This window comes from Erythranthe guttata, chromosome 14 (genome assembly GCF_056151865.1).
Source record: "Erythranthe guttata isolate IM_541 chromosome 14, IM_541, whole genome shotgun sequence".
NCBI lineage: Eukaryota > Viridiplantae > Streptophyta > Magnoliopsida > Lamiales > Phrymaceae > Erythranthe > Erythranthe guttata.
Window position 1 is genome coordinate 21,360,848 of NC_142546.1, and position 20,798 is coordinate 21,381,645.

Genomic DNA, 20,798 nt, shown 5'->3' on the forward strand with positions numbered 1-20,798 from the left:
GCTAATATTCACCCAAGTGATATTTTCATAATTCCAAAACTACCCTTAATTGTTTACTATACTCTTTTAAAACTCTAATTTTATTTTCTCTTTTTCGTCTCTTATCTACTTTTCCTTTTTCTCTCTTTTATACTTTTCTCTCATTCTCTTTTATCGGAAGAACCAACTCCCGACATCACCGCCAGAACAACCATGCCAATTCCATTGAAGTCGTTATTGTCGTTGTCGTTGCCGTCTCCGCCGCCGTCGCCGTCGTTGCAGATCTGAACAAAAGTCATAAAGATGATGATGATTTTGATAGCGATTCTGAGTTCGAATGTCACGATTGCTACAGTGGCGGCGAAAAGAGGTAAAATTATCGATCGGAATCGGTTTTTGATGGGTGGTGGTTCTGCTTTGGTTGATGGTGCGATTTGTGATTTTATTTATTTATTTTTAATAAAAAAAACTGTCATAATATCAAAGTACGGTGGCGTGGTGTGTTGTGGCGGCGCAGTGGTGACGATGGGGAGGCAGATTTAGGGTTTTTTGGTGGATTGGGCGGATAACGGCGCGTGTAGGAAATTTCGCGCAGGCTGAAACCTTAATCGACTGTGTTTTGGTAGTGATTAAGGTTGATCGACTCCAATTTTTTTTACTTTTTCTGGATTTTTCGTTTATTGATTCCAATTGTATAAATCGATTATAATGTTTGTATATATATTTATTTTGTAATATATAGTTGATTTTGCATTTTTTCGCAGTTGTGATTTGTTATTTTTAGTAGCAGATTCTTAATCAACTATGCTCTGATGTCGATTAAAGTTGATCGATTCCATTTTTTTTTTTATTGATTCCAATTGTATAAATCAATTATAATGTTCTTATATTTTTTGTTTTTTTGTAAAATATAGTTGATTTTGCATTTTTTTGCAGTTTTGATTTGTTATTTTTAGTAGTAGACTTTTTGATCAACTATGCTTCATCATGGTTAAATAATATACTAATATAGAGAAAAAAAATTAAAAAACAAAAAAAAAATATTAAAGAATTTCCTTAATCGACTATGAAGCATAGTCGATTAAGGCTAATCGACTATGTTCTGGTAGTCGGTTAAGGTTGATCGACTCCAATTTTTTTTTTACTTTTTTTGGATTTTTCGTTTATTGATTCCAATTGTATACATCAATTATAATGTTTCTATATTTTTTTGTTTTTGTAATATATAGTTGATTTTGCATTTTTTCGCAGTTGAAATTTATTATTTTTAGTAGCAGATTCTTAATCGACTATCCTCTGGTAGTCGATTAAAGTTGATCGATTCCAATTTTTTTTTTTTTTGTTCATTTTGCTTATTGATTCCAATTGTATAAATCAATTTTAATGTTCTTATATTTTTGTTTTTTCGTAAAATATAGTTGATTTTGCATTTTTTTGCAGTTTTGATTTATTGTTTTTAGTAGCAGACTTTTGATCGATTATGCTTCATCATAGTTGAATAATATACTGATATAGAAAAAAAAATTAAAAAACAAAAAAAAAAAATTAAAGAATTTCCTTAATCGACTATGAAGCATAGTCGATTAAGGCTAATCGACTATGCTCCATAGTCGATTAAGAAAACTGGTACAGAAAAGAACGGAAAAACGAAAAAAAAAAATTGCTAAGCGCGTGACCCAGTGATGATGTGGCGGGTGGGGGCAATGTTGGAAAACATATTAGCTCAAAATGAGTGTGAACTTTTCTCAAATGGAGTGAAATATTTTGGACCTCTCTTCATTAAAAAAAATAATGAGGGGGTTTCCTCAAAGAGCCCCTAAAAAATATATAAATATTGGAAATATGATAAAGTTAGAATGTGAAAAAACTTGTCAAATAAAAAAATTACGGATTGAAAGTATACATGTAATAAAAAATACATAATAATATTGATACGACAAGTTTAATGTTCGGCAAATTTTGGAATTTAAGGAAATATTTTCGGAAACTAAAATTGGAGTTTATATATTCTAATTCGGTTTTAAAAAAGAATTAGAATTCAGAATGAAAAATATATTTCCAAAATCTAAAATATTCAATCTTCTCAATCTGGTTCAAAAAAAAAAAAAATCTTCTCAATCAAACGTGCAACAACCATTAAAATAAATGTCTGAGCCCGGGTTCGAACCGGGGACCTCTAGTGTGTGAGACTAGCGTGATAACCGACTACACCACCCAGACGTTGTTGAAAGATTAATACATTTAACATACTTGTATAACAATTCAAACCATGAAATGAACTGCTATTAAAAGGGAAAACTACAGTTTCCACCCCTCAAGTTTGAACTAATTACACATTTGGCTCCCCATATTTTACAAAAGATATATTTGGTCCCCTATGTTCCAATAATTTAACACTTTTGGTCATTTCCGTCAATTTACCGTTAGTCTGTCATAGGGGTGGGAACGAGCCGAGCTCGAGCTCAGGAATAATTTTTTTTTTTTTTTTATTATTATTTAATTTTTTTATTAAAATTATTTTTTTATAGAAATCATTCATAGGAAAATAAAAAAAATTATAAAATAAATAATGAACTCTAGGTATATATATTTTTTATTTTTTCTATTATTATTATTAATTTATTATTATTATTATTATTATTATTATTATTATTATTATTATTATTATTATTATTATTATTATTATTATTATTATTATTATTATTATATTTTATATTTTATATTTTATATAATTATGAATTATTTAAGTAATATAGATTTGTTTCTATTTAAATACTAGATATATTTATTATTATAGACTATTTACTATTTAGTTAATAATAATAATAATAATAATAATAATAGTAATAATATATATATATATATATATGTAAAAAAAAAAAAAAAAAAAAAATTAGAAGGCAGCTCGCGAGCCGGCTCGCGAGCTGTCGAACAGCTAATTTTGGGCTCGAGCTCGAGCTCGTCCGAAGCTCGAGCTCGTGAGCTCGAGCTCGAGCTCGAAAATCCCGAGCTCGAGTTCGAGCTTTTTTCGAGCCGACTCGTCGAGTTCGCGAGCCGGCTCGGCTCGTTTACCACCCCTAGTCTGTCAGTTAATTCAGTGATGCATACACGCTTGATTCCGTTAGCACCAACAGAAAATTGACGAATATGTCTAAAAATTTTAAATTTTTAAAACATGAGAGGCCAATATGTTTTTTTGTAAACATAGGGATTAAATGTGAATTTAATGCAAACTTGAGGGACTAAAACTATATTTTTCCCGCTATTTAAATGCAGTATCAGAATTTGGGAAGAAGAAGAAAGCCATACATACTTCGTATAGAAATGTTATGTTCCACCATGTCCGTTTTCTTCGTCTAGCTTCTCTCACTCCCACTCGCCTACATCCCCTCGCCGCTTTTCATTCCACAACTGCACCTCCGCCACCGCAATGGCGTCCCACCGCCGACATCCTCCCTATCTGCACCGCCACGCAGTCCCTTTCCTCCACCCGGCAAGCCCACGCCCTCGCCGTCATCCATGGCCACCTTCCTTCCAGCGTCTCAATCTCCGCCGCCCTCATCCTCTCTTACGCCGCCCACCATTCTCCTCCCTCCACCCTCCAATCCCTCTTCACTCAGACAGCATCATTCTCCCGCTCCCCTTTCCTCCACAACACCTTCATCCGCGCGTGTACCGTACTGTCGACTGGCCCGCACAAGAAACGCGTCGTTGATCTCGGATTTTGGCTGTATAATGATTTGTTGAGGGCTGCTCCTTTCGGGCCTGACGATTACACCTTTCCTTTCGTTTTCAAGCTCTGTGCGGATTTCTTGCATTTGTTAAAAGGTTTGGAGGTGCACGGGAGGTTGATTAAGGCTGGTTTTGATGACGATGTGTTTGTGAACAACACTCTCATTCTGTTCTATGGCAGCTGCGGTGATCTACGTAGCGTAGGGAAGGTGTTTGATGAAATGCCGAAGAGAGATTTGATCTCTTGGAATACAGGTATTCGGATTTTTGCGGACAACGAGCGGCTTTTGGATTGCGTTGGTTTGTTTAAGAATATGATTGCAAAGTCGGGTTTCGTGCCTAATGTGATCAGTGTTGTGAGTGTTCTGCCAGTCTGTGCTAGTCTCGAGAACGAGAGGTTGGTTAGTTTGATTCACTCTTACGTATTCAAGGTTGGTTTGGATGGCGAAATAAGGATTGGAAACGCATTGGTTGATGCGTATGGAAAGTGTGGGAATATCGGGGCTTTGGAAGGAGTCTTCGATGACATGGTCGAAAGAAATGAGGTTTCTTGGAATTCAATAATTGGTGGCTTTTCACGTACGGGGTTGAACAGCAATGCGTTGAATTGTTTTAGAGCAATGATACGCGAGCATGTGGAAATAAACACCGTTACTATTGCCACCATTTTACCGACATTGATAGAACTAAATTTACTCGACAAGGGTAAAGAGATCCACGGTTTCACTGTAAAAATTGGCATGGATTCTGATGCTTTCGTTGCCAATGCATTAGTTGATATGTACGGAAAATCGAGACGTTTCTCCGAAGCTTCGTCCGTATTTTATAACATTGGTGCCAAGAACATTGTTTCATGGAATACAATGATTGGTAACTTTGCTCAAAATGGACTCGAATTTGAAGCATTGGAGCTCGTTAGAGAGATGCAAACTCGTGGCGAAATTCCTAATTCCGTCACTCTGAGTAATATTCTTCCTGCTTGTGCTAGAATAGGCTCTCTTCGTCACGGTAAGGAAATACATGCAAGATCCATCCGGGTGGGGTCCGCCTTCGATTTGTTCGTCTCGAATGCTTTGACAGACATGTACGCGAAATGTAGCTGTCTGAATCTTGCTCGAACTATATTCGACACTTCACCCAGAGATGAAATATCCTACAATACACTCATAATGGGATATTCACAAACAAACGAGTCCTCCAACTCGATCAGCTTGTTCACAGAAATGGAAATGCTGGGCCTGAATCTTGACACAGTTTCTTACATGGGAGTTTTGTCTGCATGCACAAACATGTCTGCAGTTAAGGAAGGAAAACAGATCCATGCTTTCGCAACGAGAAGATTGTTCCACGAGCATCTTTTTATTGCAAACTCGTTTCTCGACTTCTACACTAAATGTGGACAAATCGAAATCGCAAAGAAATTGTTCGATCGAATTCCCAAGAGGGATACTGCCTCGTGGAATACTATGATTCTAGGGTTTGGAATGCTCGGAGAATTTCAAAGTTCTGTCGATCTCTTCGAAGCAATGAAAGAAGATGGTGTGGAATACGACTCGGTCTCTTACATAGCGGTTCTTTCTGCATGTAGCCATGGCGGGCTAGTCGAGAGGGGGAAAGCGTACTTTAACGATATGTTGGCCCGGAAGAATCTAGAACCTTCCGAAACGCATTATGCTTGCATGGTGGATCTTCTTGGTCGTTGTGGACTTATGGAAGAGGCGGTGAAGCTCATTAATGGCATGCCGATGAAACCAGGTGCGAATACTTGGGGGGCTTTGCTTGGGGCGAGTAGGGTTCATGGGAATGTGGAGTTGGGGTTTTGGGCGGGTGAGAATCTTCTAGAAGCGAAGCCCGATAATCCTGGGTACTATGTTGTACTGTCGAATATGTACGCTGAAGCGGGGAGGTGGGAAGATGCGGATAGGGTTAGGAAAACGATGAGTACGAGGAGAGTGAAGAAGAATCCCGGGTGCAGTTGGGTTCAGGTTCAAGATCAAATGCAGGGTTTTATTTCTGGAGAAAGATTTGATCCTTATTTGTCGGGTACTGTTTCTACTTGAATGTTTCGCAAATGTTTTTCGGGTGGCTCTATGTTCGTCACCGTGTCATTTAATCAAAATTTTGTTATTTTTCGAATCTGTTTATACAAGTTATTTTACAATCGACTTTCGAATTGACTTTGTAATCCAACTTGAATTAGCTAAATTGGTGGTTAGATGAGCAAGTTGTGCATATTTTTGGATTTACAGCATCCGTAAAATTGAAACGACATTTAACATTTCAATTTCTGAAGGAGGAAAATAAACTTCGAGTATATATATCACAATTCACAACCTCAAACATACAAATTCCCTGCGGTTCAAGATTGCCAAGGCATATATGTCAATGATGATGCAGAACACGCATGCTATCGCCGGTATCTTAATACACTACAAAACATTCTCGCACAACTACAGTTAAACACGTACCCGTTGACTAGTCAATCTTATTGTTCAGTATGGTACAGAGTAGTATAGATTATGATGTAATATCTGCTCGCCAACTTCCCCCAAACAAACTTCAATAATTCCGATTCCTCTACACGAATATCTATGCGTCTCGGGTTAAAATAATTATAAAGCCCAGCTTCATTTGCTTCCAACAATGATGCTACTTAAAAAGTGACCTCATTGTCCATCTTTCGACTGGCATATGCTTTCACAGTCAGTCCACAAATATCAGAACGCAATCTGATTTGTATGGAAAGTTGGATTTAGAGTGCATCGAGGCCCACTCATTCATTTTCTGTCCAAAAACCCACTGTTTCACTTGTGTATTGCACAAAGATCGACTGTAAAAGCAGATGACGTGTACAACCAAATACTATGACCTGTGACAGAAAACGCCAGTACACGAAGAATCACTATCCACAACCCACAAATCCAAATGTGCGAGTTGCCTCTTTATAACATCCAACTCTGTTTCCGAAGACCAGAAAATAAATCTATTCTTTGTATCAAACGAGGTTTGGTTAGCACGAACGGTTCCGATATCCAAAGCGAGTTGCATATCCTCAATGCTGTTATACTTAATATTCTGCTTCTCCAATAATTTCTCGACTCCATAGAAAATAATGTCGTCATGAGAAACTGATTCTTTCGTTAATGTGTCCACTAGTGAAGCAGCATTGTATACAAAATCGTCGGTCCAAATCTTTAAAGTAGAGGATGAGCTCCTCAGAAAGATAAGTCTACTAGTTTTCCCAATATAAAAATCACCTGCACTACTAAAAGAATCGGAAAACGAGTCACCACTAATAGGAAGAGTGCTGCCATCTACCAACCAGGTACTATAACCAAGTTCCAAACTCTTTTTAGTTGCATATGCCTTCACCAAAATTTCTTTGATCAGATCCACAGTTGAATCTTGAAAATTGATAGACTTGGCAAGTTGACTAAAGTCGGAAAATTGGCTTGCGTCAATAACAGGGTGCCCCCTTCTAGAAAGATCAAGAAGGAAAGGAGAATGTGGGCCAATCAGGACGTAATTTCGGATATCCAGCCTCTCAAAGTGGCAGAGGATATTCCTTACAATATTCTCCGGTGTTCTGTATATACTCACAAGTACAACGGAGTTTTTTTCCTGCACGGAATGAAGGACAGATCCAAGATCGTTTGAACTACTCACAATTCTATTAGTAAGCACTTCTCTGAAACAGAAATCATACCACTTGAGACTATTCAAAGGGTAAAGTTCCAATAAATTGAAATCGAGAGAATTTTCATCCAGTAAATTAGAATCTGGCCCTGCTGTTTTCCCGTAATTCACACCAGCATCCCTATGAGAGACGCTAAGTGCTCTCTCTTTTCGAAAATTGGTATAAATATTGAAGTAGCCACGAGAGTGTATGAATTTAATAAACCATGGAGTCCAAATTCTCTCTCCCATCTTTTTGTACCAACCAGTTGTCACCTAAAAATATCGGAGGTCAAACAAATATTTTAATTAGAGTGAGATTCTTACTTTGTACACGAAAATTACTAGTAGTTATTTTGTGAAATTACCATTCCGTCCAGAAAGGGCTTCATGCCTTTAGCTTTATGTGTGTCGTACCAGAGGCGGAACTCTTTCCAGGGTTTTGGAAACAGAAGCTGTCCCCAAGTGCCAACAAGCTCATAAAGAAAAATCTGATTTTCACCGTCCAATTGCATTTTATTTCCATGTTTACCTATCGACACCAATCAATGCAATATATACTTACAACCACAAACTTTTTACACTTAAATCAGCATTCCAACAGAACTTAAACAAAGCATGTACTCATATGATTGAAAGGCAGATTCCAGTTTTTCTCAATTATAGGTATAGTCGACTCTACTTGAAAGACATAGGAACATAACAAGAATATGAAACTTCTGTTACGCGAGCAAAAATGAAAGAAAAATCTTAAACAAGGATCAAGAAGTGGAATTTTGATGTGACTAAACAACTGAGTCATCTTCATGACATGAACTAAAGAGATAAAGCAACTTGGCATGACTATTGGTATTGGGAGAGTAACGTAAGTTTCAGTAAAACACAAGAATGATCTGATAACTCCTGATAATAGTGACACCAGCAACGGCTAAAATTGTTGGGAAGAATCCAAACAACAAGTGTTTAAAACCTAACTTATATTCGTGACAATGAATAATAACAATCTCCTTATGACTTTGACTTGTTTGCTCTTTCTTTACATGGCAATTCAAGGATGAGGAATAAGGTACAATGTAACATAATTTTCTTATCAGAAACACTTGATCATACTCACTGTCACTGTGCCAGAGCAGTCATGGAAAACAACTTCCATAAATTCTCATCATAAACAGAAGGAAGCACACAATTTAACACATAAATTGCAATGCCTTTAAGCATAATACTACAGAATAGCTACAAAACTCAACATCAATCTCCATTACATTAACAGATGCATCAAAAAGGGAAGAACAAAATAGAAAAAAAATTACCTGGTACGAATCTAGGCCGTTGCAATGATGCCCCATATATGGAAGGGCTAAAATTCGATGCATTGTAGTAATAATTCAAAATCACGGCCTTTAGAAACCTATAATAGAGAGGCGAAACCTCCAGATCATCCTCAACAACAAAGGCAAACTCGTGATCCGAGGAGGGCCACCACGCCTCGAGCCACTGAGCCTGGAGCCCAGCATTGGTAGTCCGATAATGCACCAACTTCTCGCCGAATTTCCAATCGAATCCATCGACAAAATCAACAATTTGCCTGGACACACTCAATTTCCCGTCCAATTCCGCAGAATCGTTCCGCGAATCCAGCGGGAAATGATCGATGTAGACGTGGAGATGGACCGTATCGCCGGCGTCGTAATTGGCTTTAGAGAGAGAATTGAGGCATCGGGAGAGAGAGGAGAGGCGGTTGAATGTGAGGAGTTTGACGATGAACGTGAAGTTAGGGCCTGGGGTTTGGGTTGGGATTTGGAGCTGTTGGGTTTGGATTCGAGCGCTGCGATTGGATGCGGTGAGAGAGAAGAGCCAGATACAGGTGAAGGAGACGAGAATGAAGAGTAGTAGTGGGAGGAGCTGCTTCGGTGGAGCCGGCGCCATAATTCTCTCCGCTACAGAGCTCTCATCTTTCCGGCGGAGTTTTTATTGCTCCGTTTGTGTGTGTTTTTGTGAGTGTGTTTGTGTGTGTGAGAGAGAATTGAGAGAGAGAGAGAGGTGGCAAGATCTGAATCCAGATCGGGGCAGCCCAACCCGACCCAATTGGGCTAATATGGGTCAAGGCTAAATTGGGCCGATTTTAGAATTCAAGCCTTTAAGTGAAATTATTGTATAATGTTGATTCTAATATATACCAAAAGTTATTTATCAAATATATATAGGCTGCGGCTATATGCAAGACTAAACCCACTTGTGCAAGACCAAATTAAAATTTTCAATGTATAAATACCATAATACCCTTACTTGTTAAAAAAATAAAAAATTCAAAATGTGCAAGACCAAAAATTCAAAAACACAAAAAACCCTATCACAAGACCACAAAACCACAAGACCAACTTTCATCTTCTCCATCTTCCAAAAATCACAAGACCTTTCTCCTTCCTCTTCCATAAACCCACAAAACCTAAACATTCAAAATCATCAAAACTCAACAAATCTTACAAAGATGGAAAGTATGGAGTCAGAAGACATCAAAATAGAAGATTCTACGGTGGAAGAACCCAAACAGGTATGCATTTATGGGTTTTATCGTTTTTCCAAAAAAAATCCCGCGCAAACAAATTCAACATGTACAGGTCGAATTTTATGGGTAAAAATCGACATCTAGATGTCGATTTTGAGCTATAAAATTCGACATTTGGACATGTCGAATTTGTGCTATAAATTCGACATGTCAATGTCGATTTCTGCTTATAAAATTCGACGCTTAAGTGTCGATTTGTAGCGTAACTTTTCGACACCTTGGTGTCGATTTTTACCAGTTTCAAATTTAATTTGTTTTTCCTCTTTTCGGCGGCGTTGCTGGGCAGGATTGGATCGCTCATGATTGTGAGCGGCGGGGCTGGCGGCGACGGCGATCGGTGGTGGAGCTTGGCCGGCGGAGCTTAGGCGACGGAGCTTGGGCGGCGGAATTTAACGGCGGAGAAGGTGGGTGGGTAGGGTTTAAAGAAGGGTGTTGTTTCAATTCACGCAAAGTTTTTTTTTTTGTTTTTTTTGTTTTTTTTAGTTTTTAGTTTTTTCTTTTTTCTTTTTGGTTTTTTTTTTTTTGTTTTTTTTCCTCATTATTTTTGGTCTTGTATGAGAAAAAAAGGCAAATTAATTTATGGGTATATTTGTCATTTCATCTTAATAAAATAGAATCTTTTAGAATCTTTCTTTAATTTGGTCTTGCACAAGTGGAATGAGTATTGCATATAGCCGCAGCCATATATATATTATAGATATATAATTAATTAAAGTTGAGATGAATAATGTAAGGCATTGTTTGATACTATGATTATACTCGTAGATGTAGAGAAATTAATGATTAATTAATTTATAAATTTGAAAATATATATATTATAACTGATTATGAGAACATTCAAACTTGTTGTTGCGCAGCGCACAGGCGAAAAAAAATATACAAGAACTCACACATAAATACAAAAGTGTTTATTTATTCAAATACTACAATAGTATCATAAAGTAATGTTTTATCAAATATTCCTCACAAATATCTCTCGATTTTCTCTCTAATTTATCCGTACATGAATGCACCCTATGTAGCACGGACACGGAAACGGCGATACTGGAAAACAGGGAAACGGCATGTCTAAAAGATGGAGAAGTGGGATCTTGGCGGAAGCGTAATAATATTAAAAATATGTTACGTAAACATATATATATATATATATATATATATATAATATTTTTTTTGTGTATGTTTTTTATATATATTTTTGCAAGTTATCATTATATCATGAAATTAATCAGAGAATCAATTAAAGTATTTAAAAAAAATTGTTACTCAAACATGATTATGGGTTTTAAGAATTTGTAAAATGACATATAATATGTTTGACAAGTGTCCTTGAGCGTTGGATACGAAATTATGTGCCAACAGTTGTTCTAGCCGAGTTAGATTCCAAACACAAATCATGGAAAAAACATCAAATTATCCTAGTTGAATGTAGGTATCCAATGCTTCTTGAATTTCCATGATGGAAAAAAACAAAATAAAATGGCCAATCAATCATATATATATAAAGCAAATTAAAAAAAATATGAGAAAGAAAATAAAAAAAAAAGATGGGACCATATATAATTAAGTTGAAAATTAAGCATAACAACTAACATAATCATAATAACTAATGAACACAGCTAATAGTTCCAAGTCTCAATTTCTCACCTGCTCTTGTCCTTTTTTCCTTAATTCTTTTCCTTTCTTTATTATTCCTCCAATCATCAATCAACCTAACCCTACCCCATATACATATACATACAACTGTGTGTAATGTAATTTGCATCTCTCTCAACCTCCGCGGTTAAACTAATTATATTAACAGTTAATAGTACAAAAATTCAACTACTTTCTTCTGTTCCTCTTTATCATAAATGTAGCCAATTCAAGAACATGACATATGTTTTAATCTGACAAAATTAAAAATCTAATCTTGCTGATCTAAATCACACACACAGGTATGTATATATATATATATATATGTATGTGTACGCGGTGTCGCATATCATTAACACTGTGTCAGTGTGTGTGTGTTTTTATATGGGGGGTCTATTCTTTTCCAGACAAACATCTTTCTTATTTTTCTTTCTCTTTCTCTCTCTTCACATTCTCTGTTTCTGCTGCATTTGTAGTACGTATGCGCTTTCTCTCTCTACATTCAACCACTGTTTGCTGCTGCTGCTGTTGATCGATCCTCTGGTTTTAGTTTCACCCAATTTCTTACATCTGCATGATCTGTAAGTACAATCTTGTGTTAGTTTAGTGTTCTTTGCTGTTGCTTTTGTCCCAATTTCTCTCTCTCTCTCTCTCTCTCTCTCTCTCCGAATTTGAACTGTTTATCTTTAATTTTTTCAATTATTTGCTATATTTATTTCAAATATTTCGTGGGCTAGCACTAATTTTGATGTTACTACTGAAGTTCTTGGGATTCTGGGTTACCGTTAGTTCTTTAGGGGGCTTTGATTTGGTGGGGTGGGTGGGGTGGGGGGTTGTGTTGGATTGCTCGGTTTAGTATTTGTTTGTCTGATGAGGCTAATAACGGTAACTGCATTCTAGGAAATTACACAAAATATGACGAGGGTAGGCCGTGGTTTTAGCTACACATTGCAAAACGATGCAGTGTCTCCGGTTTCGGCCGATGTGGTTTTCGCCTCCGCTCGTTTTCCGAGATATAAAATCGGAGCGAACAATCACATTGTTGAAATAGAAGCGGACTCGATTATGTCGTCTATGAAACAAATGGTTGCTCGAGAAACTACTTTGTTGATGGAGCAACATCAACGCCTTTCGGTGCGCAATCTCGCTAGCAAATTCGAGAAGGGTTTGGCCGCCGCTTCAAAGCTATCCGACGAGGTCTTTTTTTTTTCGCTTTTGAATTTTCGCTACAATGTTTTACTTCTCGGGTTTTTTCAGCATAAAATGCAGAAGTTTAGGTGGCAGATTGTGCTGTATATTTTCTTGATTAACTAAATAATCGGACTTTATATCTGATGTTCGGTAAACCCAATAATTTTCCGGAAATATTTTCATCGTGGCCTATCTTGCCTTTTAATATTATTGGATTTTCGTTAGATTTATTTGATCTTGTCTTGACTAATCTTATCTCGGGAACCAAACGAGGCCTTAAGTTGATTTGAGAAGAAGTGAAAATATTCAAGTGTTCGTTTGTATATGGATTTTCAGGCAAGACTTCGAGAGGCAGCTTCTTTGGAGAAACACGTGCTTTTGAAGAAAATACGGGATTCACTTGAAGCTCTGAGAGGCCGTGTAGGTGTACGAAACAAAGACGATGTGAAGGAAGCTATAACTATTGTGAGTATTTCATAAAACGCGTCAACAAAAATAAATAAATAAACGAGTAACGAGTGTTATCATACGTTCAGGTTGAAGCTTTAGCAGTTCAGTTAACTCAGAGGGAAGGCGAGCTAATTCAAGAAAAGGCCGAAGTGAAAAAGCTCGCGAATTTTCTAAAGCAGGTAAAACTTCAAATTTACGATGTTCCCATTTGGTCGATTTTTCGTACAGATTACAGTTGATGCTATTGGATAAAAGCTTATTGTATACAAGAACCCTCGTCGTAATTTTCTTGTAATATATTTTAGAAAAAAACTACATTATAACAGGCTTCGGAGGATGCTAAGAAGCTCGTTGATGAAGAAAGATCTTTTGCACGGGCAGAAATCGAGAATGCTAGAGAAGCAGTGCAGAGGGTGGAAGAGTCACTTCACGAACATGAACGAATATCGAAAGCTTCTGGAAAACAGGTCCTATTATAATTCTTGCTGTTCTTGTTTACCGTAAATAAATTTAATTACAACATTCTCTTTTTTATTGCATTATACATTATATTATATTACATATGATTCGGTCTTAATATGCGATATGTGGCCTTCCGTTTTCGTTAATCAGGACTTGGATGAATTAAGGAAGGAAGTGCAAGAAGCTCGACGAATCAAAATGCTGCATCAGCCTAGCAAGGTAGTTACTTATTTTTTTTATTTTTTATTTTTAATAAATCATTCGTCCTATTTCACATACCTCAAATCGATTCTAAACGATTTTTTCATTACTATTATTATTTTTATTTTGCAGGTCATGGACATGGAACACGAGCTTTATGCATTAAGGATTCAACTTGCAGAAAAGTCCAAGCATTCACTGAAGCTCCAGAAAGAGGTTTCGTTCTTGTTCTTCATCTATGCTATTTAGATTCATTTTTTTTTTTTTTTTTTTTGAATTAAATTTGAAATTTCGAAGATATCAAAAAGCTTCATCCCATGCGTATATTTTTTTCCAGCTGGCAATAACTAAAAATGTCGATCAAAATACGACACGTTTGTATGAAATAGATGGCACCGAGGCATTGGGTTCGTATCTTCGGATATTTCCATGCTCCGATATTGCTCCAGATCTTTCCGAATGCGCAATTCAATGGTACCGTGCAATTTCCGAGAGTGACGAGAAAGAGCTTATATCAGGTACATATAACATATCTCTTCAAATTCTTGATATAGTTATAAAAAATGAATCATTTTTTTAATTATGTGTTTTAACATTTAATCGGCTGTGAACTGTGTGTGTGTGTGTGTTTCAGGGGCCACCAAATCTGCGTATGCTCCCGAGCCGTGTGATGTTGGACGAATATTGAAAGCCGAAATTATGACTGATGATTGGACTATAACTGTAGCAACCTCTGCTCCTATCGATCCAGGTTCGGTAGATTTTTTTCGATTTTTTAAGATATTTATTTTTCAAAATTTTAAAATTCTGAAACTCGATTACCGGATTGTTTTTTCTTCCTGTATAGCTCCGGGACTGGGAAACTATGTAGAAGCATTGGTGCGAAGGCATGACACCGAATTCACTGTATGTTATTTTTCTTGTTAAATATATAGTATTTAATAACAGTTTCTTCTGTTTTTTGAAAATCGGACGGATCGGATCAGAATTGGCACTTTCGGAAAAAAATTCCATTTTTTTTTGGAAGTGAAAAACTAATTCCGATTCGGTTCCCAAAAAAATCGAAATGTCGAAAAAGAATGTTCCACGATCTGAATTTTTTGGATCGGAATCGGCAGACTTCGTAAATTCCAACTTTTTGGGCACCTATAACAAAAAATATGTAATTATCGGAAATATTTTGGGGCTATCGGAAGTTGGAATCTAATATGTATTTCATTCCTGTTCCAAAAAAGAAAAACGGAAAAATCAAAAATTGGAACTCTCGGAATTCGGAATGAAAAATGTTTTTTTTTTACAAAATTGGAAAATTTCGTTCCAATTTCCAAAAACATGCCTTGCATTGCAGGTTATCCTTATTCAAATGAACTGTGTAGATCATCCGTCCCCGTCAATCCACATATTACATATAGGAAAGATGAGAATGAAGCTACGCAAAGGGCAAACGACATTGACGAAGGAATACTACTCCAATTCAATGCAGGTACTAATCGAGACTCAAGCAAATTCTTTTTTTTTTTTTTTTTTCTTAAGACGAGTTTCTATCGATATTTCCTAAAAAAGAAAATTTACCTCATTAATATATTTTTACGATAAATCAGATATGTGGAATTAGAGGGGGCGGAAATGCTGCGCCTCAGGCAGTGTATTGGCAAGCAAAGATAGGGCAGTCTTTTATATTTGCGTTCGAATCGGAACGAGAAAGAAACGCAGCTATTATGCTGGCAAGACGATTTGCATTCGACTGCAATGTAAGCATCAAATTAAATCTTGAAAGGGTGGAGTAAAGTTTGAATTTTTATTTTTCTTTAATTAAAAAAAAATTAACATGAACATCGATAATAACCGAAAATGCTCGTTTTTTTTTTTCAGATTATGCTTTCCGGGCCAGATGACAAGCCCTCAACATGAACACATCCAAATGTCTTAGAAAATGTATTGTAGAGTAAGCTTTTCTTTTTTCTTTTTCTTTTCTAAATCAGTGAATATGAAGTTCTAGGCATTTTTCAGTTGCATTATCTTATTATTATTAATTTTATTTTATTATTATTTTTTTATTTTTTGTATTTTCTTGATTTGTTTCCTTTGACTGGTCTGACTATGGCAAGAAGTCTTGGCAATTGTATCTGAAATTCTGAATCCTATTTGTACTGTATTATAATCAAAGATAATCTGAGACTCTGAGTACTGCAATTAAATAACAAAATTATTTATAATATATTTTTTTTTTTTTTTGTGGAAAATCAATTATTTATGGATAAGCTTTTCAGATTATACAGTTCTAATGTAGGATTAAGGATTTAAAATTGATTGTATATTTTCTCAGGTCCAAATCTTTCAAAGTGAACCCATACGGATTTCAAGAAAATTATTACTTAGCAAAATAATAATAATAATAATAATAATAATATATGACGTCAGCATACCATATTATTACACCATCATTTTGAAAAGTAAAAGTAAAGTTGAACGCATAGTATAGGAAAATGACTTTTGGTTATATCTTAGGTAACGTCTTAAGTCACTACTTTGAATTCAAAGATTGAAATATGTCACCACTAAACATATATTTACATTTTTTTCTGAAAAATGTTATTAACTTTTGTAGGATGTAATTATATTAAACATGCATACAAATTCAAAAATCTGTAGTAAATAATAAGAATTAAAAAAATAGGTTGTTTGGTCCCAAAATATAATCAGTCAAAGATAAAATTATATAATTAATTAGTTAGTCAATTGTAATTCTTCTCATCTATTAAAAGAAGAATTTTGATGAATGGGACAATGGGGTAGAAAATGCAAATATACAAAATTAAGCGATCTTTCTGCTACGGTGGACTGCAACTCACTCTTAATTCATTTTTCCTTTTTTGCATTAAATAAAGCTCGTTTACTAATTTAGTCCCACCCATTTTATTTCATTTAATCCACCTAATTTTTAACAACTTCGAGAGGGTGAATTGTAATTTACAAGTAGTTTACATAATTTTAAAACGTTGAGATTAACTTTAAAATGTTCAATTCATATTATTTTCATTAGATATCGCAAAATATTTACTTTTTCTTTTTTATTTTATATTGACTTTTTCGGGCGAATTCAGTTTTCGTTTCTTATATTTGCATCGATTTCACATTTCGTCTACTATATTAAAAAAAAAAAAAACACATTTAATCCCTTATTTCGATAATTTAACTCTTTTGGTTATTTCCGTCAATTTACCGTTAGTCCCTCAGTTAACATAGTGATGTGAACATGCTTAATTATGTTAGGTACATAAAGGACCAAAAGTGTAGAATGTTTTTAATCATAAAAGGACCATATATATTTTTTTGTGAACATAGATGACCAAATATGAAATTTGTACAAACTTGAGGGACAACAACAGTAAATTTCCAGACTTTTCCACTCATTTTTCTTTTCTGTTCTTTTTTCTTAGACTTTTCCACTCAATAATAATACGAACTCCATTTTTAATTATAGTAAAGTCCAAATCCAAAAATACTGCACAAGTTGCAATTATTGAAGCACGAGTGCTTCAATTCTTGACTGGAAACTTCAGAACAATGAACCGGCCATTGTTTTTGTTTGCTTCCTTCCTTCCTTTCTTTCAGTTCTAACAATTTATTAATGGGTTTCTCTCAATTCTCTAACTTCCCTTCTTCTTCTTCTTCGTTTTGCTGTACCCACCTTCGATTTGTGTTCATCTGCTAAAAAAGGAGTTTTCTTTAGACATGGGTATTTGCTTAGGAACCCCTGCTAACACCGATGATCATCATTCTACAGGTTTTGGTATGATCTCTCTCTCTCTCTCTCTCTCTCTCTCTCTCTCTCTCTCTCTCTCTCTCTCTCTCTCTCTCTCTCTCTCTCTCTCTCTCTCTCTCTCTCTCTGTGTGTGTGTTTGTGTGTGTGTGTGTTTCATATCTGCTTTGAATTTGAGTACCACTGTATTTAACAATCATTTAATTTCCTAGCTTTATTTGAAGTGACCAGTTCTTGAATTATGACCAATAAGCTAATTCATAAGACAATGAAGTAGTTGCCAAATTTCAGTTTAAGACTTGATAAATGCACTTTCCCTAATTATTAATTCTTGAAAAAAAAAAATCAATTTTAATTCATCATCCATCCAGGAGCAAAAGTAGCACCCGGCAATCAAGTTCCGAACCCACAGACGCATTCGTCGGTTTCGTGCGACGCCCTCAAAAGATCGCTAAGCGATTTATCCTTCTCGAGCAACCTCAAATCGTTCACCTCGAACGATCTCAAGAACGCCACCAAGTCCTTCTCCGCAGACAGCCTAATCGGAGAAGGAGGTTTCGGTTACGTCTTTAAAGGATGGATTAACGAGACCACTTTGGCTCCTAGCAAACCGGGAACCGGTACAGTTGTCGCCGTTAAAAAACTCAAGCCACAAAGCTTTCAAGGCCACAGAGAATGGCTCGTACGTTTTTTTTCTTACCGTCGACATTTGAACCTTAATTCGCTTCGTATAACGATTCAGCTTTTTTTTTGTCTTTGTCGAATTTTGCAGAATGAGGTTAAATGCTTAGGGCAGCTTCAACACGAGAACTTGGTTAAGCTGATCGGATATTGTTCGGAATCTAAAAACAGAATGCTTGTTTACGAATTCATGCCTAAAGGAAGCTTGGAGAATCACTTGTTCAAGAGTACGTTTTTTTGTAAGATCGAAATATCGAAAATGGTGTGGAAATAGGAATTTGATTTGCGTTCGTCTGTACAGGAGGAGTACAGCCGATGGCGTGGTGTACGAGAATGCAGATAGCGATTGATATTGCGAGAGGATTGACGTTCTTGCATAGTTTAAATGCCAACATAATTTACCGCGATTTAAAGGCTTCCAATATTCTAATTGATTCGGTACGTTTAAAAAAAAATAAAAATGAATATTGTGTGTCATTAATGAGTTTGATTCGTGTAGTTAGTGACATTCTTGAATCGCTGCAGAAGTTTCGTGCGAAGCTTTCGGATTTCGGGCTTGCAAGAAAGGGCCCGAGCGGAGATGGAACTCATGTCTCGACTAGAGTTGTCGGTACAATGGGTTATGCTGCTCCAGAATACGTGGCTTCAGGTTTCTTGTTTGCTCGTTTTCTCTTGCATGGAAATCAACTTTAGTTATTAATTCAATTTTAATAGTTGGGTGTCGGAACGAGTGGCGGAGTTAGGGTTTTGTTTTTGCGCGGGTCAAATATGCACTAAAAAGTTCTCTACGGAGGCCGAGAATTCTACACTAATCGAAAATTGAAATGCTAAATGTAGTTTCAATTTTACCAGTACCGTATTTTCATATTTTCAACATTATGCATAACTTTCTCATCCAACCACCAATTTACGTGATTCAAGTTGGTTTAGAAAGTCGATTCAAAGGGCTAACACTTCGATGTTTTGAGTTTTCCCAAATTCAGATTGTAGGATGGTCAAAATCATGTTTGAACGTAGAGTTATTGTTGGTTAGGGTAGTGATCATTCATTCATACATAACTTTCTTACCGGACATCCATCCTGGCTGATTCAAGTTGGATTACAAAGCCGACTCAAAATACGACATATTTAGTATTTCGAGCTTTGCCAGGTTCGGACCAAAAAAAGGGTCAAAATCACATTTGAAGTCGGATCTGTACTAGTAAAATTTAAACGACGTTTAACACTACCCAATTGAGCAACAACGTATTCGTGTCTAAAATCCTAGCTGTTTTAGAAGCAGTGGGGGCCATTGCCCCCATACCCCTCCTATGTCGGTCCCGCCACTACTGCAAACAAGAATTTCACCGGCAAAAAAAAGTATTAAAAAATTAATACCTACATAATTTGGACTTAATTCATTTTGCGAATACAGGGCATTTGACTGCAAAGAGCGACGTGTACAGCTTCGGAGTGGTGCTGTTGGAGCTGATATCCGGAAAAAGAGCGATGGGCGACGAGACGATCGGCGGTGCAGAAGGCACATTGGTCGATTGGGCAAAGCAATATTTAGGAGACGGAAGGCAAGTTTCTAGAATCATGGACACGAAGTTGAGGGGCGAATACCCGAAGAGGGGGGCCCAGGCCTCCTCTTCTCTTGCTTTGAGGTGCCTCTTTAACGATCCCAAAAACAGACCGTCTATGGTTGAGGTTCTTGCTGACCTGGAGCAACAGCTGGCGCTTCAAACTTCTCCGCAAGCCAAGCTGGAGCATCGTATCAAAACATTGTCCTCTCACAGATGAATTGAGTCGAGCAGGCTTGTTTGAATCTTTATCGAGCTTTAGAAATTGTTAGCTGGCAGAGAGCTGAATCGAGCTCGAGTAACTTGATTCTGTATGTACATATTTGATTGTTTTTTGTTCTGATTGAGCTCGAGTCGAACTTAGTATATTTATAGAATAAAAATACATGTTAAAGCTTGGTTCGTTGTCTTAGTGAATCGAGCCCGCATAAGCCTTTGAAGGTCGATTTGTAATCGAGTAACGTAGTTCAAATTTGGTAAATATAGTATTCTTGATGTTTGGAGTGAATGTACGAATTCGGTTACGAGCTTCGAAGATGTTGGTAATGACAAAATTCGTGATTAAAAAGGTTGAGTTTATTGCATTTGGTAGACGTGTTCATCAAATTGTTAAAAAAACTCTCCATGTTATAAATACTACCAAAAACAACCCCATAAATGGTAGGGACTGTTTGCTAATATTTATAACAAGGGCAAATTACGGACACCCTCTTAGGTATGACCAAATTACGAAAAAACCCTCTTGTTTGTCCAATTACATCCACCCCTCTCCTTTTAAATATGTTTACATAAATTTTATGTAATTCGATTATTCACCGAACCAAATCGTATATTCCGTTTGGTGAACGGTATGAAATGTTGGCGTACCGAAATTTCTGTTCGGTTTTACCAATTTAACATCCCT

At 36.3% G+C, this 20,798-nt stretch overlaps 4 protein-coding genes and 1 non-coding gene across 6 annotated transcripts; 3 read left to right on the forward strand and 2 right to left on the reverse strand.

The window, feature by feature from the left end:
- Nucleotides 1-2,125: 2,125 nt before the first annotated feature.
- TRNAV-CAC (transfer RNA valine (anticodon CAC)) lies at nucleotides 2,126-2,199 on the reverse strand. Its single transcript has one exon. It is a non-coding gene; the product is annotated as a tRNA-Val (tRNA).
- A 1,071-nt stretch (nucleotides 2,200-3,270) lies between these two features.
- On the forward strand, nucleotides 3,271-5,953 carry LOC105958671 (pentatricopeptide repeat-containing protein At3g16610). Its single transcript, XM_012982682.2, has one exon. The coding sequence runs from the start codon at nucleotides 3,309-3,311 to the stop codon at nucleotides 5,769-5,771; it is 2,463 nt and encodes an 820-aa protein (XP_012838136.2). The 5' UTR covers nucleotides 3,271-3,308; the 3' UTR covers nucleotides 5,772-5,953.
- A 42-nt stretch (nucleotides 5,954-5,995) lies between these two features.
- On the reverse strand, nucleotides 5,996-9,527 carry LOC105958672 (transferring glycosyl group transferase). Its single transcript, XM_088814525.1, has 3 exons — nucleotides 8,697-9,527; nucleotides 7,755-7,918; nucleotides 5,996-7,662 (listed from the first exon to the last, which is right to left on the reverse strand). Exons 1-3 carry the CDS (start codon nucleotides 9,310-9,312, stop codon nucleotides 6,574-6,576), a joined length of 1,869 nt encoding a protein of 622 aa, XP_088670651.1. The 5' UTR covers nucleotides 9,313-9,527; the 3' UTR covers nucleotides 5,996-6,573.
- A 2,225-nt stretch (nucleotides 9,528-11,752) lies between these two features.
- Nucleotides 11,753-16,120, forward strand: LOC105958984 (stomatal closure-related actin-binding protein 1-like). Of its 2 annotated transcripts, XM_088813956.1 has the most exons (14): nucleotides 11,753-11,886; nucleotides 12,061-12,165; nucleotides 12,485-12,781; nucleotides 13,112-13,240; nucleotides 13,312-13,404; nucleotides 13,552-13,692; nucleotides 13,838-13,906; nucleotides 14,021-14,104; nucleotides 14,226-14,406; nucleotides 14,523-14,639; nucleotides 14,736-14,794; nucleotides 15,237-15,371; nucleotides 15,490-15,639; nucleotides 15,761-16,120. In XM_088813956.1, the coding sequence occupies exons 3-14, from the start codon at nucleotides 12,500-12,502 to the stop codon at nucleotides 15,797-15,799; spliced, it is 1,479 nt and encodes a 492-aa protein (XP_088670082.1). In that variant the 5' UTR covers nucleotides 11,753-11,886; nucleotides 12,061-12,165; nucleotides 12,485-12,499; the 3' UTR covers nucleotides 15,800-16,120. The 2 variants fall into 2 exon arrangements, with proteins under 2 accessions (XP_088670082.1, XP_088670081.1); XM_088813955.1 differs by lacking the exon at nucleotides 11,753-11,886 and having other exon boundaries at nucleotides 12,022-12,165.
- Nucleotides 16,121-17,334: 1,214 nt separating this feature from the next.
- On the forward strand, nucleotides 17,335-20,462 carry LOC105958986 (putative serine/threonine-protein kinase PBL3). Its single transcript, XM_012982993.2, has 6 exons — nucleotides 17,335-17,681; nucleotides 18,023-18,333; nucleotides 18,424-18,559; nucleotides 18,634-18,770; nucleotides 18,858-18,981; nucleotides 19,747-20,462. The coding sequence occupies exons 1-6, from the start codon at nucleotides 17,624-17,626 to the stop codon at nucleotides 20,112-20,114; spliced, it is 1,134 nt and encodes a 377-aa protein (XP_012838447.2). The 5' UTR covers nucleotides 17,335-17,623; the 3' UTR covers nucleotides 20,115-20,462.
- The last annotated feature ends 336 nt before the right edge of the window (nucleotides 20,463-20,798 follow it).